The sequence below is a fragment of the Heteronotia binoei genome, chromosome 7 (genome assembly GCF_032191835.1).
Source record: "Heteronotia binoei isolate CCM8104 ecotype False Entrance Well chromosome 7, APGP_CSIRO_Hbin_v1, whole genome shotgun sequence".
NCBI lineage: Eukaryota > Metazoa > Chordata > Lepidosauria > Squamata > Gekkonidae > Heteronotia > Heteronotia binoei.
In genome coordinates, this window is record NC_083229.1 from 60,745,851 (window position 1) to 60,765,083 (window position 19,233).

At 41.1% G+C, this 19,233-nt stretch overlaps 1 protein-coding gene across 2 annotated transcripts in view; it reads left to right on the top strand.

Moving 5' to 3' along the window:
* The window catches only part of LOC132575182 (aspartyl/asparaginyl beta-hydroxylase-like), a 172,213-nt gene that overhangs the window by 25,083 nt on the left and 127,897 nt on the right, over positions 1–19,233 (top strand). Inside the window, exons 5-11 of one of the 2 annotated variants that reach the window (XM_060243715.1) lie at positions 497–553; positions 8,218–8,262; positions 10,220–10,267; positions 12,699–12,737; positions 13,774–13,830; positions 14,750–14,785; positions 18,899–18,943. In XM_060243715.1, coding sequence (XP_060099698.1) covers positions 497–553; positions 8,218–8,262; positions 10,220–10,267; positions 12,699–12,737; positions 13,774–13,830; positions 14,750–14,785; positions 18,899–18,943 — 327 coding nt within the window. The remainder of the gene's footprint in view (positions 1–496; positions 554–8,217; positions 8,263–10,219; positions 10,268–12,698; positions 12,738–13,773; positions 13,831–14,749; positions 14,786–18,898; positions 18,944–19,233) is intronic. The other variant, XM_060243716.1, reaches the window with a different exon arrangement.

The window sequence follows — 19,233 nt, forward strand, 5'->3', positions numbered from 1 at the left end:
AGAAAGTAGCATATCAGGCAATAAAGAAGGGTAGAAGAAAGAGAAGAACATACCAAGTAAAATAAAAAAAATAAAAATGTGTCCTCATTTTTGAGGCTGGTGTTATAAATAGCATACTAACTTGAAATGTTTGAAGTTCTCTGATCTAAACAAAACACAGTATACTTCAAAACACTTTACGTTGATAGAATCTATATGCATTTGTTAATTTAAATGAGAAAATAAGCATGAATTGATCTTTATTATCCATCTTAGTATGTTGGTTCAGGACCATTAAAAGAAATGTTATGTTCTTTTCATGGCTTCATTTAAGTAGAATGGTATTTCAGGGAGAGTAGTTGTGAGACTATTATAGTTTTCTTTCAAATAAAATAGCTTCTGCGGGCATGTTGGCTTTGGGGTTAAGTCAAAATCAATGTAACCATTCCTGTCTTCATGATGGTGATGGAGATAATGGCTTCTTGTAGCTTAATATGAACAATTTATTAATTTTCAGGTATGCATGAATATGACACAGATGAAGAAGAAAATACATATGAACCAATAGAACCAGGTATGTCTGATCATGACATTGATTCAAGATTAATCTGTATTATGTATCTTGTTGGGGTTTTTTTGTTTAAGCAGGTTGTGGTGTGCAGTAAGTTACCTATAGAGAGCTAGTAAGGGAAAGATGCTATTTGCCTTTGTTCCAGTAGTACATTTCCATTGCATTATTTCAAAATAAATATACAGTGTGTACACTGGGTTGCATCCCATGGAGGACTTCTGCACATTCAGCAGTCTTAGTGAAAGTGCTTCAGTTAATCCTTGCTGTCCCCCACTAACCTTTTTATGTATGCAGGACAGAGCACAAGGAATTTTTTTCTGATACTATTTCAAGAGCAAACTAAATAAAATCATACAGTCTGTAGCTTTCATTGCTCCATATGTACATGGCTATTTTGTTCAGAATTTTATCAGAGTTACTGTGTGTTGCTGCAGCTTTTGCCTTATTGTTTGCGTAAGTGGAATTATGCTGAGTACATTTCCCTTTCTATGCATCACTGGTTCCAATCTTTTTTTTTCATTTCAGTTTGTTGGACTTTGTATGTATGGTCCTGATGACAACAAATTTTTTTAACAGGACCATATTTTCAATTGTGCCTGAAGACCAGCCTCACTTGCTGTACCCACTGATTCAGAGCTTCACAAACTGATTCATAGAAAAAAGGCTAACTCCTTTTCTCCAGTATGAACAACAAACAAGATTTTGACAGAGCTCATCCTTGATATCTGAGCTGTTCACCAACAGTTCTCTTGATTGGCATTTGAAGGGAGTAAACAGTTGTGTTAGACAGTATGAGAAAAGTTCTGCCAAATCCTCTTGTGAAGTGAGTGGGATAAAGATTCCTTTCCCTCTGTTTCACCTTGGGCTGGGACCTCATGAATATCTTTGTTAGCTGGATTTGATCCCTTGGCCTTCACTTATTGATCCCTAATGTGTGGTTTTATATATCAAATACAGGACTTTTGTCATCAAATGTTTTCTTCTGTAAGAATCTACACATACATATCAAGTTTTCCCTTAACCAAAGAACAGTTAAGTTAAAGTCTCAGATAGAGAAGTCACATACCTGTGAGGAATTCTGAGAATGAGGAACAACTCAGAGATTCCTTACCCTTTCTCAGGTTCTGTAAGTTCTTGGGTTAGGTAGGCTAATCTGCCATCTCTCTTTATTTTAACTGATTCACAACATTCCATGCTCTTGAAGACACTCAGTCCTTATCAAGTTGCATTTTTCTTTTTTGTTTTAGTTAATTTACATTCTTACATTTTTCTACGTTCCTAGGGATTTCCTGAGTATATAGAGATCCGCTCCTCCACCTTATACCTGAACGGTTTAATTTTGCTGCTTACATATTGGATGCACAGTTGCTAGATATAATGATGTATCACCATTCCAAAATACATTCTTTCTGCATTATAATGGCATTAAGGTGGCCACAGTTGGACCTGCTAGCATCAATCATAGTGTAATGATTCACCACTAAACACTGTATGTTATACCTCTCAGCATGTCTCCTGATTGGGTTATCTGTTGGAGGGTGGTGAGAAACAATGATCTGTGTCAACTGTCAAATTCAGCAAAGTGAGACCTGATGTGACTTCGTTGCTAGGATAACAGAACCACTTCTGTAGCTCTTAACGGAAGCACTACAGCAGGAATGGCTTTTAGTTGTATTTAGAAACCACTTTAGTGTTTTAATACCGTGATTTTGCATATACAATTTTTTTTTGTAACTGGAATGCCTTTAGTTAGGTTAATAATAATACAGTATACTTGAATGAATTTGTGCATTTAGGAAACAGTGTTATCCCACACAGGAGACTTGAAGTAAAAATGAGAAGGTTTAACAATGTAAATATGTTTTTGTGCTACAAAAATTCTGTAGAGCTGCAAAGTTGAGATATTGCAATGTAACATTCTTCCTAATTGCTTTATTAAGAAGCAAGGGCAAAAGAGGTGATTAGTTTTTGGAAATGCTTGGTGTACTTGAATTCCCTAATCTTTTTTTTTAAAAAAGAAATTTAGTTTTTAATTAGAGTTAATGAAAAAACTAAATGGCTTCTAAATCTCAGGTGCTCTAAGCATGTGCTTGGATTAAGTGACGGGTGACAAGCAAAGGCTGATTTATATTACTCATTTCTGTTTCTCTGTGGAACAATTTTAAAATTACAAATAATGAGAGTGTGTCATGGTCAAGTCCATCATGGACGTTAGTAAGGTATAGGGGTGTGCATACACAAACAATTCAGAATGTTTTGAATTCAGATATATTGAACCCTCCCAAAATTTGGGATTTCTCCCCTCCCAAATACCGGTGAGGTATTTGGATTTGTGGTTTAAAAAAAAAAATCCAAATTTTTCTGGTTTCATTATACCCTATGGGATCATTATAGTCAATGGGAAATCTAGCTGGGGATATCCAGGGGTCTGGGAGGGGCTATTTTTTAAATAGAGGCACCAAATTTTCAGTGTCTCCTCAAAAGACACCCTCCCCTCCAGGTTTCAAAAAGATTGGACCAAGGGGTCCAATTCTATGGGCCAACAAAGTAAGTCTTCCATCCTCCATTGTCTCCAAGGAGAGAAAAAAACAGCATAAAAAACCCCCAAGGACTGAGGCCAAACCAGAGAGTCTCTGCAGTAGAATTTAAAGTTGTGGGGGGGAGCTGTTTCCAAGCTTTGCAGAACCAGTGCATGTAGAGAGTGCCCAGCAGAATCAGTGCCATTGCTTGGATCTGTCAGGTCAACAGATCCAAGCAATGGCAGTGCAAGCACAGCATAGACAGTGAATGAACAAAGTGCCCAGCAGAACCAGTGCATGTACAGAGTGCCCAAAGAAAGGTACCTCTGTCTTCCATTGTTTTCAGTGGAGGAAAAAATACAAAGCATTTTAAGGGAAGTTACTGGGTTTTGCTGGACACTAGTACATTGCACTGGTACTGCTCAGCACTGTACATGTACTGGCTATGCTGGACTTGGAAAGCCCCCACCCCCACTAGGATTTGTTGAGCTGGCATTGCCACAGTGGTATTAGTTCTGCTGGGCACTCTATACACGCACTAGCTGTGCTAGGTTTGCAGCCTCCTCCCCCTTGCTAGGATTTGTTGAACTGACATTGTCACAGTGGCACTGGTTCTGCAAAAATGCTCCCCCCCTTCAGTTTCTACTGCAAAGACTTTCTGGTCTCAGTTTTTTGCTGTTCTTCCCTTCCATTGGAAATAATGGAAGATGGAGGAACCTTCTTTGGGAACACATAGAATTGAACTCCTTGGTCCAATCTTTTTGAATCTTTGGGGGTCTTTCCAGTAGAGGCACCAAAAGCTGTGCTGAAAATTTGGTGCTTCGACCTCAAAAACAGCCCTCCCAGACCCCCTCCCAGCCCCACATAGCTTCCCCATAATGAAGCCGAAGACATTTAAAGGTGTCACAGTCCTTTTAAATGTCTGTGTGAAGCTGCAGCTCCACCCAGAACAATGTTCAAAGGGAATGCCCTCTCTTTAAATGTCAATTAACTGCAGTTATTATGTTTTCCCAGATAATCCCAAAGATTATCTGGTATTGACTACGTTATAGCCAAAAATACACTCTTCCCCCAATATCTGTTTTAAAGAATAGTCAGTAAATACTAAACTAAATCTTGGGGGAAAGCTGACAGGAGATGAAATGTCTCTGGTTTGGGAGGACTCATCTCAAAGAGATGAAGGGTTAGCTGTTACTTTTCTACCAGGTAATGGGTCAGAGTTGTCCACTGAGATGGTGACAAACAGTATGGACTGCCTGCCAAAGTCTCGAGGCAGCAGGAGGAAAGTTGCAGGCCTAACTTGCCTGGGAAATTATAGATGTTTGTATACAAATGCTAGAAGTGTTCAAAGTAAAATCGGTGAGTTGGAATATTTAGTGTTGGGGGAAAACATAGACATTGTGGGAATTTCAGAAACTTGGTGGAATGAGAAGAATCAGTGGGACATGGTGATTCCTGGATATAAATTATATCGGAAGGATAGAGAGGGAAGGGTTGGAGGTGGGGTGGCTCTGTATGTCAGAGAGGGTATACAGTCCAGTAAGACTGAGGTCAAAGAATTAAATTCCTTTCTATAAATGCTTTGGGTTGAAATAGAGGGCCCAAAAGGAAATTTAACTATGGGAGTTTGTTATCGCCCACCAAATCAAAAGATAGAGGACCATTATAATATGATGAAAGGATTAAAGATAGTGGCTAAGCGTTAAAAACTGTGTCGTAATAGGTGATTTTAACTACCCGCAGATTGATTGGGTCAATATGTGTTCAGGTCAAGAGAAAGAGATTGAGTTTCTAGATGCTCTCAATGACTGTGCTATGGAGCAGATGGTAACAGAACCTACCAGGGGTGGGGCGATCCTGGATTTGGTCCTAAGTAATGCCCAAGACTTGGTGAGATATGTAAAAGTGATCGCGCTGCTTGGGAGCAGTGACCATAATGTTATTGATTTCACCATTTGTATAAATAGGGAGTTGCCCCAAAAGACCAGCACAACCACGTTTAACTTTAAAAGGGGTAAATTCTCTGAGATGAGGAGGCATGTGAAGAGGAAACTGAAAGGAAAGGTAAATGCAGTCAAAACCCTTGGGGAAGCTTGGAGGCTATTTAAAACTACAGTCCTAGAAGCTCAGATAAAATATATAACACAAGTTAGGAAAAGCACAAACAGGTATAAGAAAAAGCCTGCATGGTTAACAAACAAAGTTATGGAAGCTGTAAAAGGTAGGAAGGACTCCTTTAAGCGGTGGAAAGCTAGTCCAAGTGAGATTAATAAAAGGGAACACAGGCTGCGACAAATGAAACGCAAGACTGTGATCAGGCAGGCAAAAAGGGACTATGAGGAGCATATTGCAAAAAACATAAAGACCAACAATAAAAATGTCTTCAAATATATTAGAAGCAGGAAACCAGCCAGGGAGGCAGTGGGGCCCTTGGATGACCAAGGGGTAAAAGGATTACTGAAGGAGGACAGGGAAATGGCTGAGAAGCTGAATGCATTTTTTGCCTCCATCTTCGCTGTGGAAGACGAAAAGTGTTTGCCCGCTCCAGAACCACTAATTTTGGAAGGGGTGTTGAAAGACCTGAGTCAGATTGAGGTGACAAGAGAGGAGGTCCTATAACTGATTGACGAATTAAAAACTAATAAGTCACCAGGTCCAGATGGCATACATCCAAGAGTTCTGAAAGAACTCAAAGTTGGACTTGTGGATCTCCTGACAAAAACATGTAATCTTTAATTTAAATCTGCCTCCGTTCCTGAGGACTGGACGGTAGCAAATGTCACCCCCATCTTTAAAAAGGGTTCCAGAGGAGATCTGGGAAATTACAGGCCAGTCAGTCTGACTTCAATATCGGGAAAGTTGGTAGAAACCATTATCAAGGACAGAATGAGTAGGCACATTGATGAGCATGGGTTATTGAGGAAGACTCAGCATGGGTTCTGTAAGGGAAGATCTTGCCTCACTAACCTGTTGCATTTCTTTGAGGGGATGAACAAACATGTGGACAAAGGAGACCCAATAGATGTTGTTTACCTTGACTTCCAGAAAGCTTTTGATAAAGTTCCTCATCAAAGGCTCCTTAGAAAGCTTGAGAGTCATGGAGTAAAAGGACAGGTCCTCTTGTGGATCAAAAACAGGCTAATTAATAGGAAGCAGAGAGTGAATATAAATGGGCAGTCTTTGCAGTGGAAGCCGGTAAGCAGTGGGGTGCCGCAGGGCTCCGTACTGGGTCCCATGCTCTTGAATTTGTTCATTAATGATCTGGAGTTGGGAGTAAGCAGTGAAGTGGCCAAGTTTGTAGATGACACTTAATTGTTCAGGGTGGTGAGAACCAGAGAGGATTGTGAGGCACTCCAAAGGGATCTGTTGAGGCTGGGTGAGTGGGAGTCAACGTGGCAGATGAGGTTCAGTGTGGCCAAGTGCAAAGTAATGCACATTGGGGCCAAGAATCCCAGCTACAAATACAAGTTGATGGGTTGTTAACTGGCAGAGACTGACCAAGAGAGAGATCTTGGGGTCGTTTTAGATAACTCACTGAAAATGTCAAGACAGTGTGCGTTTGCAATAAAAAAGGCCAATGCCATGCTGGGAATTATTAGGAAGGGAACTGAAAACAAATCAGCCAGTATCATAATGCCCCTGTATAAATCGATGGTGCAGTCTCATTTGGAGTACTGTGTGCAATTCTGGTCACCGTACCTCAAAAAGGATATTATAGCATTGGAAAAAGTCCAGAAAAAGGCAACTAGCATGATTAAAGGTTTGGAACACTTTCCCTATGAAGAAAGGTTAAAACGCTTGGGGCTCTTTAGCTTGGAGAAACGTCGACTGTGGGGTGACATCATAAAGGTTTACAAAATTATGCATGGGATGGAGAAAGTAGAGAAAGAAGTCCTTTTCTCCCTTTCTCACAATACAAGAACTCGTGGACATTCAATGAAATTGCTGAGCAGTCAGGTTAAAATGGATAGAAGGAAGTACTTCTTCACCCAAAGGGTGATTAACATGTGGAATTCACTGCCACAGGAGGTGGTGGCGGCTACAAGAATAGCCAGCTTCAAGAAGGGATTGGATAAAAATATGGAGCAGAGGTCCATCAGTGGCTATTAGCTACAGTGTGTGTGTGTGTGTGTGTGTGTGTGTAGTGGCCACTGTGTGATACAGAGTGTTGGACTGGATGGGCCAATGCCCTGATCCAGCATGGCTTCATGTTCTTATGTTCTTACTGATGAAGTATTTTCTGGCTTTTTTAAATATTGGGTAGAATCAAATGTACACTGCTAGTAAGGTATAACGAATAGAAAGTTGGAATGGGGTCAGAGAGGCTAAGCTTTAGATTTCTTCTAAACTCTTGATTTAGTGAGTGAGATAGTTTTGTTTTAGTTAATATTCTACGAAGTAATTTTTTATGTACTTCACTGTAGTATGGAGATGCAAAATAAGCATTATACCATAAAAGTCATGTATGCGTCAGTATGCTATTATTAACAGTATATGTATCACATTTATTATCCTACCATTTCTCTTGAGGAAATCAAGGTGGCCTACATAGGATTTTAAAAGAGTATTTTATGTAGGATTTTTATACTTAATCTAACACCATTAAACTGAAGCCTTGTGACCAATTTCCCACTCACCTTACCTCGCTCATGTTCCTCTTTTCAGCAGGGATGCCTTCCGATTTCACACTATCTGCCCCAGGGCTGCAATTAGCATTGGCTTTTTCACACTGCAAACAGAAACTGGTTTTCTGTTTGCCGCATGAAAAGCCGACACTAGTTGCAGCCCTGGGGCAGATAGCGTGAAATCGGAAGGAAGCTCTGCTGAGAAGAGGAATGTGAGAGCAGTGTAAGGTGAGTGGGAAATTGGTCTGTGTCTTGCCTAAAGCTGCTCCAGAAGCTTCAGAGGTAAATAGGAAGTTTAAGCCTGGTCTCCAGAGCTCAGTATTTTATTCCAGGGGTCCCCAACTGGGAGGATGGAGATAGTAGGAATATACTGTGGATTGTTATTAACAATCTCTGGGTTGTTGTTGTTGACCTGCTCACTGATGCACAAAACAGAGAACAAGCTGGTGTAGTTTTGACCTTCCCCATTGTGTCAATGGTAGTTTGAATAAAACAGTATACTGACTTTGTCTGTCTTTTATAGATGCTAGTGAATTAACTCTAGAAGATGCTCTTGTGCATGAAACAGGTATCAAACACAAGTCTTGAGCTTTTTCTATGTTTATATTGTGCTCTTTTTGTGTAATTTAAAATCCATCCTGTACTCTACTTTTCATTTTGCACGAGTGTTTCAGTAGCATATTCTTGTGTTAAAGGGATCCAATGATCATCTTTCAGCCATCCAGGGATGGTTATAATCAAACCAAGGGGCTTCTCTAACAAATATGTAGTCATGTTAGGAGGGCCTTCTATGTGGGGAGAGGGGCTGCATCTGTCATTCCTGTCTTTCTCCAGTGGGAGAGAGGGAGGAAGAGGGTGTGAGAGAGTGAAAAATAGATTTCTGTCACCAGGCAACTACTGCTAACTCTCTGAAGATGATTTTGATTTAAAAGATGATGTGAGGAGGAAATTTCTTAGATCACATAGACTAAGCACCTCCCTGCTGAAATCACTGCAGTCAACCTTCATGCAGTGCCTCAATGAGAGCATTTTTAAGTATTGTTCCAGACACCTGTGGCCCATGTGCCCCAGGCCCTGATTAAGGAACATACAGTTGGAGTCCCAGTGAAGAAGAAAGAAAACTGATGTTTATTAGAGAACAGTGCTAAGGCACCAAATCCCTTAATACCGGACAGTTCTCTGCCAAATACAGGAAGAACAAGAGGTTTTATACCTAATATGACCTAGATACAAGTATTATAATAAAGATCACACAGTTGGTCAATAGGTTCAGGCAGGACTTATTTTGTAGGAGAAAGCCCAGCAGGAACTCATTTGCATATTAGGCCACACCCCTGACACCACCATTGTTTCACACAGTTTTTTAATAGAAAAAGCTCAGCAGGAACTGATTTGCATATTAGACCACACCCTGCGATGCCAAACCAGCCGGAACTGAATTCCTGTGTGTTCCTTTTTTAAAAAAAGCCCTGGGGCACTCATTTGACCTGGCACCTTTCCATTGAATACCCTAAATAGGGATTGTCTTACATTCATTAGCAGTTATTTACATACCAAGGAACACATAGATCTTTCCCTGGCATTTATCAGAACAATAAAAATACATTGAATAATAAACAGGAGGACAGCATCTCAACGCTATATGTTTCACCCGGGACATGCTGGTGCCAGCAACCTAAATATCAATACTGGGAATGGGCTCATCTTAGTACCAAAAGGCTGTCATACATTTGTCTTCCTTGAATGTAACAAATGGGTGCCTCAAAGTGATGGCACTTTATGCTGTTCTTAGACCCAGCCACTATCAGTGCTTAAAGACTTTGGGATGCTAATTGACTTCAGCAGTTGATGTTAACCAGTACTTGCCAGATAGAGAAAGAATGCTGTTTAGGTTTTAGGCAGAGGCCCAGAAATAATACTACAGTTACATATACAATATTTTCTATTTCAGTTAATATTAAGCTATGTTCCATAAGTTCCATACATAATGATATATTTAAAAAATGCATTAAAAGCCAGGATGTCTCACAGTATGTAAAGAAGTACCTGGGGTTGGGGAAGAGAATTTATGCATGTACTGGTGGGAATTGCTTGTCCTTTTCATTTTTAGTGAAGAGAACAGGCCGGCCTGCATGATATAGATAGTGCAGCATGCTTCCTGGCCAGTGTGGTAAAGCAATTGGCTGTGTCATGAACCAGCAATCTGATCAGATTGCAGTGAATATTCCTAGATTATTTAGTGCATTCTGATCCTGCATTGTGTCTTCACATCTCTTCACTCATTACAAGATTTGCTACCATTACACAAAAGCAGAGCTTTGGTTAAGCTGCAAGGTTTCCTGTGCTTCTTGGGGTCTGTGGCATTCTTAAATGAGCATTGCTCTAGCCAACTGATTATTACTTAGGACTGTCTGTGGAAATATCTAGCATCTGAACAACAAACAGGATGCAGATTCTAGACAATGTGTAGTAGATACCTTTTGTACTTTTATGAATTAGACTATGAACATTTTATTTATTTACAGAAACTTTTTCTGAACGTGAAGAACAGCAAGATTATGTGGATGAACATGGTAAATTTTTATGGCTTTATGACAAAAAAGCATCTGTGCCTATGAGTTGCCTATGAGTTGATCATAAATTAGGTATGGTAAACATGTTTTGCGTAACGTATTTATTTAATTAATTCATCTATACTCCACCATTCTTCCCAAAGGGGAATCATAGCAGCTTATGATATTCTCCTCCATTTTATCCATAAAACAACCCTGTGAGATAGTTTAGTCTGAAAAAGTGTGAAAGGCCCATCTTCAGCATGGGAGCTTTCATGGCAAAAGAGAAGATTCAAACCTGGGTCTTACAGAGAATTGTCCAAAACTCTTAACCACTATACCATATTGGCTCTTTGAATTAATTGGCTCTTAGTAATTAAGCATCTAAAATAATTTTTGTAGATCACACACTGCATTGTGCGATAGCTGCATGTCCAAAGTGAAAATTCACCAGACTGGCCTATTGGTATATATTGCAGTCATGGGAGTGGAACCAATAGCATAGGACTAGGTCTTTTTAAACCAGCTAGCTCCCCCACTTCCCCATGTGATTGAAAAGACCCAAATGGTGTTTGATGCTGCAGCAGAAAATCACTGTGCATTTTTGTGGTATTTCATAACATATTTCCTAACCATAGTAGTAAGGGGAAAGCCAAGGGATTTAAATTTATTTTTCTCAGACTTCTCCCTTGGGCCAATTGCGAGAGCTGTTTTTGCACTTCCCATTCTCCTCTGGCAGCTGAGCCAAAGGCTAGGCCAGTAGAGGCCAAACTTGCTAAACGTATGAGCCACATAGAATAAATGTCAGATGTCTGAGAGCCACAAAGTAGGATTGTCAGATGTTTGAGAACCTCCAAAGGAAAGAGAAGGAGGGAGGTAGGTGTGGAGGGAGGAAGGGAGAAAGGTGGGGAGAGAGGAGAGGGAGAGGTGGAAAGAAAGCAATTTTAACTTTAAATACATTCTTCAAGCTGCTGCCTTGGTTTGGATTAGGACTGCCAAGACCCCGGTCCAGGCGGGGATTCCCCCCCCCCCCGGGAGGTTCCCAACCCACTGGCCCGACGTCATTGGCGTGATGACGTGACCCAGAAGTGATGCCATTACACCAATGCTGGTGCACGGCGGCCGCTCTAGGCATTTCTGGGAAAACTATGGTTTTCCCAGACAATCTAGCCATTTGGGAGGGAAAACTCTATGGTACAATAGAGTTTTCCCCTTCCTAATGACTAGAGCGTTCAGGGAAACCGTAGAGTTTTCCCAGAAATGCCTAGAGTGGCTGCGAGCGCCATTGCCGGCGCAATGACGTTAGTTCCAGGTCGCACGAGTAAGGCCGGAGGGCGGAGGGGACTTGGCAATCCTAGTTTCGATAAATGATTTAAAGAGATAAATGCCTTCTCCAAGTTGGCTGACAGGGCAGTGGGGCCTTCAAGAGCCACACAATATGTGTGAAAGAGCCACAGTTTGAAAGAGCCACAGATGTCTGAGAGCCACAAAGTAGGAATGTCAGATGTTTGAGAACCTCCAAAGGAAAGAGAAGGAGGGAGGGAGGTGTAGAGGGAGGAAGGGAGAAAGGTGGGGAGAGAGGAGAGGGAGAGGTGGAAAGAAAGCAATTTTAACCTTAAATGCATTCTTCAAGCTGCTGCCTTGGTTTGGATTAGGACTGCCAAGACCCCGGTCCAGGCGGGGATTCCCCCCCCCCGGGAGGTTCCCAACCCACTGGCCCGACGTCATTGGTGTGATGACGTGACCCAGAAGTGATGCCATTACACCAATGCTGGTGCACGGCGGCCGCTCTAGGCATTTCTGGGAAAACTATGGTTTTCCCAGACACTCTAGCCATTTGGGAGGGAAAACTCTATGGTACAATAGAGTTTTCCCCTCCCTAATGACTAGAGCGTTCAGGGAAACCTTAGAGTTTTCCCAGAAATGCCTAGAGTGGCTGCGAGCGCCATTGCCGGCGCAATGACGTTAGTTCCGGGTCACACAAGTAAGGCCGGAGGGCGGAGGGGACTTGGCAATCCTAGTTTCGATAAATGATTTAAAGAGATAAATGCCTTCTCCAAGTTGGCTGACAGGGCAGTGGGGCCTTCAAGAGCCACACAATATGTGTGAAAGAGCCACAGTTTGACCACCCCTGGGCTATGGCATCTCCCAAGGAATGAATGCATGCATGTCCCTCCTCCTCCTCCTGTTTGAAGAAAATTAATGACTTTGTTGGAACTGCATCCTCTTAATCTGTTACCTAGGTTTCTTCATCATCTTAATTAAATCCAACAAATTCTGTGTGCCAGACTAATGAATCGGCATGGCTCTTTAGATAAGACCAGAGCAGTTGCTGCCATCTCAAGTATTTATTGCTTCATCTTAAGTAAACTAAAATTATTTGTTCCTTTTTCTTTATTGGTTCATAGCTGTTGTGACACTGTCAGACTATTAATTGTAATTTTTTTTAAAGAAATGGAAAATGAAGATTATATTGAAACTCGGGATACAGGTAAATCAGCTTTCACTCATTTATCCAGAAAACTGAAAAATATTGACTCTGTGTTGATGGTTTTACTAACTGTTCCTTTTGCTTTTGTGCCTACATAAGTCTGCTGCAACATTGCTTGTGCACAGATCATCCAAAGAAAAATCTGCAAAGCTTCAAAAAGGAGCAGTTGCTATTGATCTGTCTCTTATGTTTAGTTTTTCTGCAGGCAGTAGGTGAAGCTGGTACTCTGCAGACCCAGAAGAATTTGTACTTCCAGTAAAGAAGGAATGAATATTGTTGGCTTGCTTTTAAGCCAGTTAAGGATAGACATTGATATATTTACATCTCTTGTAATTATATCCTTTGAGAATAGAAGTACAAATTGTATGTAAATATGCATTAAAAATAACTGCAGTTTGAGAAGGAAAATGCAGATTGAGGGGAGGTAAATTGGAGTAAAGAAGTAACATTAGATTCCCGCTCTTCACCCAGGAGAGTTCAGAACTAGAGATGCCTCTCCCCACTGTCCCCTTCTCCTTTTCACTTCTTCCATGCCTGGGATGCTTTGGCAGCATCCAAGATGCACCCTGTAAAATGAAGTACTCAGGTAGTCTGATATCTTAATATTGAAACATCACCTTATTAAACAAGTAGGGAGGAAACAGGCAGGGAAAGGCAGCTGCCTTATTAGTTGGCTGGCTAGCTGGCTGATGCCAATCTGCCTTTCTGTGTAGGGCCCACAGCTATTTCTGCAAGGTAGGAGTGTGGGAGGTTAGGCTTTCTTTATGAGCAGTGTTAAATTATTGGAGAAGAAGAACGTCCCTTCTCCCCTAACCCATGGATAGGAATTCTCCAGGTCCCTTTTGTGTTTGAACTTGGGGATGGGGGGGGGGGGGTTGCCCATTACTGTTCCAAATGCATGTTAGCAAGAGCTTTGCTCTTTGAGAGACTCACCTTCTCTCTGCTTATTTGTATCATGTGCAACTGTGAAGTCTACACTCATTTTTCCCCTTACATTTACATCTCTTGTAAATATGAAATTATAATCTTCTTCCAGATGGAGAACCTGTAACTGAACATTATTATGAGGCCTTAGCAGAAGAAACCTTACAAGGTAAAATATAATACTTATCTCATCTGCCACAGGAGGTGGTGGCAGCTACAAGCATAGATGGCTTCAAGAGGGGATTGGATAAGCATATGGAGCAGAGATCCATCAGTGGCTATTACCCACAGGGTCTGGATGGAACTCTCTCTGGGGCAGTGATCCTCTATATTCTTGGTGCTTGGAGGGGCAGCAGTGGGGGAGCTTCTAGTGTCCTGGCCTGGCTAGTGGACCTCCTGATGGCACCTGGTTTTTTTGGCCACTGTGTGACAGAGTATTGAACTGGATGGGCTATTAGCCTGATCCAACATGGCTTTTCTTATGTTCTTAATTATCTTACAACATTCAAGCTTATTTATGGAGTCAGTTCAGTACTACTAAGCTGCATCTCAAGCCCATTTCATCATGAAAAGAAGCCTGCATAGAAAAACACAGTTTTAACTGCAGCATATAATCTGTACATTATTGCATGTGATGATTGCATCGGTACTGAGAGGCCACAATCATTAAACCCCATGCAAATACACAAAGATAAATATGTATATATGTGTGTAGCTATTGAATAGTGTGATCTATACAGATTGCCTGTTGTTTCCAAAATAGCCATACTTTCAATGTAGGACTATTGGTTTGGATCCTAAGTCTTGCTGCCCTTTGTTATGGAGGGCTGCAAAGTGTTTTCTTCTGGCAGTACTGCTTTTTAGCTCAGTGAAAGCTCACTGGTCTTGTATGAGCAGAATCTCCTTGCACCAGCGGAACGTGCTCCATCAGAGAGACTTCTCCTGGAAAATGCAAGTGAATCTAAGCCATTATCACATTTCAAATGGCCTTCAGTTATATTGCCTGAATAGATGAGTAACTATTCTGTTTATCTCATTAGCTTTCTTTTTTCAAAGCCTAAGAGTTTTCTTTCTCATATGCCCTATAGCAGAACCAGCTGACAGTACTGAGCAAAGAAATGAACGTGAGTGTAAAAAGCTGTTCCTTTTTTGTTGCTGGGGATCTTTGCGCAACAAAGAAACATTTAAAAATCACTCATTTCCCCCCATCTTCTGATAATTGTCTCAAAGACACAGGGGAGGTAATTGCTTCTGTTAGCTTCTTAAAGTGTAGGTTCTGTCACTAGAAGACAACGCCAGTAGAATAATACTACTGAAGATAAAGTATTTGGACAAGGTGATCTTTTGGTGCCTGCAGTGCAGCCCCCTGCTGGCAAGCCACTGAGTTTACAAAGTAAATTCTTGTCCACTAATCTCTCCCCCATTATAAATCAGTTTTTCCTCTGAACAGCAAAGCAAAGGGTGAGTAGGGAAGAATGATATAGAAGATGGGGTGGAGAGGAGAAAATAAAGGTAACAAAAACAAGGAGGGAAAACCATCTGGGGAAATGAAAAAGGCAGAGAGGTTGTTTAAAAAAAAGCAATAGAACAAAGTTGGAGTTCAGTAGCACCTTTAAGATCAACAAAGTTTTATTGAGAATGTAAGCTTTGGTGTGCATGCACACTTTATCAGATTAAAAATGGGGTACAATGAGCAGCGCTATATATAACTGGTGAGCAGTGGTTAAGCATGCAAAGTAGTACAGAGCTGGAATACAGTAGGGAAAATGTTGAAATTAACAAATTGAAAAAGCACCAAGCACCAAGTAATGGAAGCTGTAAAAGGTAAGAAGGACTCCTTTAAGCGGTGGAAAACCAGTCCAAGTGAGATTAGTAAAAGGGAACACAGGAAGTGGCAAATCAAATGCAAGACTGTGATCAGGCAGGCAAAAAGGGACTATGAGGAGCATATTGCAAAAAACATAAAGACCAACAATAAAAATTTCTTCAAATATATTAGAAGTAGGAAACCAGCCAGGAAGCAGTGGGGCCCTTGGATGTCCATGGGGTAAAAGGATTACTGAAGGAGGATGGGGAAATGGCTGAGAAGCTGAATGCATTTTTTTGCCTCTGTCTTCACCGTGGAAGATGAGAAGTGTTTGCCCGCCCCAGAACCACTAATATTGGAAGGGGTGTTGAAAGACCTGAGTCAGATTGAGGTGACAAAAGAGGAGGTCCTACAACTAATAGACAAGTTAAAAACTAATAAGTCACCGGGTCCGGATGGCATACATCCGAGAGTTCTGAAAGAACTCAAAGTTGAACTTGTGGATCTTCTAACAAAAATCTGTAATCTTTCATTGAAATCTGCCTCCGTTCCTGAGGACTGGAAGGTAGCAAATGTCACCCCCATCTTTAAAAAGGGTTCCAGAGGAGATCCGGGAAATTACAGGCTAGTCAGTCTGACTTCAATACCGGGAAAGTTGGTAGAAACCATTATCAAGGACAGAATGAGTAGGCACATTGATGAACACGAGTTATTGAGGAAGACTCAGCATGGGTTCTGTAGGGGAAGATCTTGCCTCACTAACCTGTTACATTTCTTTGAGGGGGTGAACAAAGTGGACAAAGGAGACCCAATAGATGTTGTTTACCTTGACTTCCAGAAAGCTTTTGATAAAGTTCCACATCAAAGGCTCCTTAGTGTTAGAGACAATTTGTATGCCTCCCCTGGCCCCTCCAGGAGATGCAAAGAAAAAGAGCTGTCAGTCGGGAGTCTCCTTTGAAGTATACAACTTTATTGATATCAAGAAAGAGGGGAGTCGCTTTTCAACGAGCTCCCTGATTAGTTCCATACATGCCATTTTATCCTTTACTCCCGGCCGATGAGTCCCTCCTCCTTTCCCCATAGGCTGAGGTACTTAGAGGGTACAGGCTACCCGGCACGCCTACTTCACCCCCTCCTTGATATGTACCCCTCCCGTTACATACATTGCATGTGCATTTAAATTTACCTTTCCCCGAGGTGGGGTGTGTCAGTTAATATTCATTACTTGATTACGCCTGCGTACTTGCTGCTTATTAATCTCAATTGCTATTAATCTTTACTGTTGCCATGGCTTGTTCAGCCGTGTTATTTCTTTTCGGTTTCTGCGTTTTAACAATGGCCACTACCCCTGTGCTATGGTTACTAAATGTTTGTACCCGGTTCTGCTCCTTGCACCTTAACAATCACTAAGACATTACATTTGGTTCCTCCTGTTTCAGCTCATTTCATTATTTCACTCCTCTCATTAGAAAGCTTGAGAGTCATGGAGTAAAAGGACAGGTCCTCTTGTGGATCAAAAACTGGCTGAGTAATAGGAAGCAGAGAGTGAGTATAAATGGGCAGTCTTCGTAGTGGAGGACGGTAAGCAGTGGGGTGCCGCAGGGCTCAGTACTGGGTCCCATGCTCTTTAACTTGTTCATAAATGATTTAGAGTTGGGAGTGAGCAGTGAAGTGGCCAAATTTGCGGATGACACTAAATTGTTCAGGGTGGTGAAAACCAGAGAAGATTGTGAGGAACTCCAAAAGGATCTGTTGAGGCTGGGTGAGTGGGCGTCAACGTGGCAGATGCGGTTCAATGTGACCAAGCGCAAAGTAATGCACATTGGGGCCAAGAATCCGAGCTACAAATACAAGTTGATGGGGTGTGAACTGGCAGAGACTGACCATGAGAAAGATCTTGGGGTCGTGGTAGATAATTCACTGAAAATGTCAAGACAGTGTGCGTTTGCAATAAAAAAGGCCAACGCCATGCTGGGAATTATTAGGAAGGGAATTGAAAACAAATCAGCCAGTATCATAATGCCCCTGTATAAATCGATGGTGCGGTCCCATTTGGAGTACTGTGTGCAGTTCTGGTCGCCGCACCTCAAAAAGGATATTATAGCATTGGAGAAAGTTCAGAAAAGGGCAACTAGAATGATTAAAGGACTGGAACACCTTCCCTATGAAGAAAGGTTGAAACGCTTAGGGCTCTTCAGCTTGGAGAAACGTCGACTGTGGGGTGACATGATAGAGGTTTACAAGATAATGCATGGGATGGAGAAAGTAGAGAAAGAAGTACTTTTCTCCCTTCCTCACAATACAAGAACTCGTGGGCATTCGATGAAATTGCTGAGCAGACAGGTTAAAACGGATAAAAGGAAGTACTTCTTCACCCAAAGGGTGATTAACATGTGGAATTCACTGCCACAGGAGGTGGTGGCGGCCACAAGGCGCTGCTGGACTCCAACTTTGTTCTACCTGAGGTTGTTAAAGTAGTAATGTTAAGATTAGTGCATGCTTTCATTTTTTTTCAATTTAAGAATTTATTGCAGTTGATTAGTGATTATTTAATGCATAAAAATATTTTTTTTAATTAGGCATATTTCCTGGGGTGTGTTAAGGTTTATTGAACTCAGTAGGACTTATTCTTGAGTACAAAAGATCAGGCTACATGGATGACAAGGACACTATGTCATCCATGTAGCCTGATCTTACAGTGCCATGCTTATCAAATAGAATCCTACTTAGTTATTAGGATTTATGCCCAGGAAAGTGATGTTAGAACTGGACTGTTGAAGAAAGAATAAAAGTTCCACAAAAAAAGTAATAGGCATGGCTCCAGAGGCTAAAGGGAAGAATGAGCAGAAGAAGGAATGTCCAGACAGACTGCAAGATTTACTGCTTTTTAGTTGCAGAAAATAGGCTATTAAACCCTGTCACCTCTTAGTTAGATACTTGAGATGGGCTATTTTAGTATATGCTACTGAACTCAAGTGGATCCATATGTAGCCAGGAATTTTGCCAAGTTAACATGTGACTTATTTTCTGTGAAGAGGAAGAAGGAGAAGCACAGAGAGAATTCATGTAAGGGAATTCATGCTGGCTTCAATACACAGAAGGTTTTTTTCATTTTTTATTGTGGGGCGATATGTATGTATAATATATTAAATAAACACGTATTTAAAAAAAGATGCCGGGGGGGGGGGAGGGCTATTGAAGCAAAGCACCAGTGGAAAGAAAACTCAGAAGAGATGATGCTTCCAAACTCTAAACTGACTTTACCCCTGTGCTATGTGCAAAGGGAGGGGGCAAATACCAGTCTCACACCCTTCAAAACTGGTCTGGACAAAAAATCCCGCTTTAATGTATCCGTGTTTTTCATACTTTCTAAAGACTGGATGTTGCTTCAAAACATGTAGATTCATGTTATAAATGTTATATTTCATAGATGAAGTAGATACCTCAGAGACCATTATTGAACATACTGAGTCAGGTATGTATGAATGAATTGTACAAAGATATGAATAATACTACAATGAAAATGTACGTTCATAAAGTTGTAGTTTTGTTCTCTAATAACTATAATTAATGGTTTTATCTGTTGGCCATATATTTGGCACTGGTGTTAGGAGAATATTTACAAATGATACATGAAGAACATGAAATTTGTAGCTGTGCAGGAATGTCATCTATTAAACAAAAAGAGTCATCTGAATTTAATAATATCTTCTGTCAAGTTCAGATGCTCAAAATTTGTTTGCATGCTACTTTCAGATTTAGTTC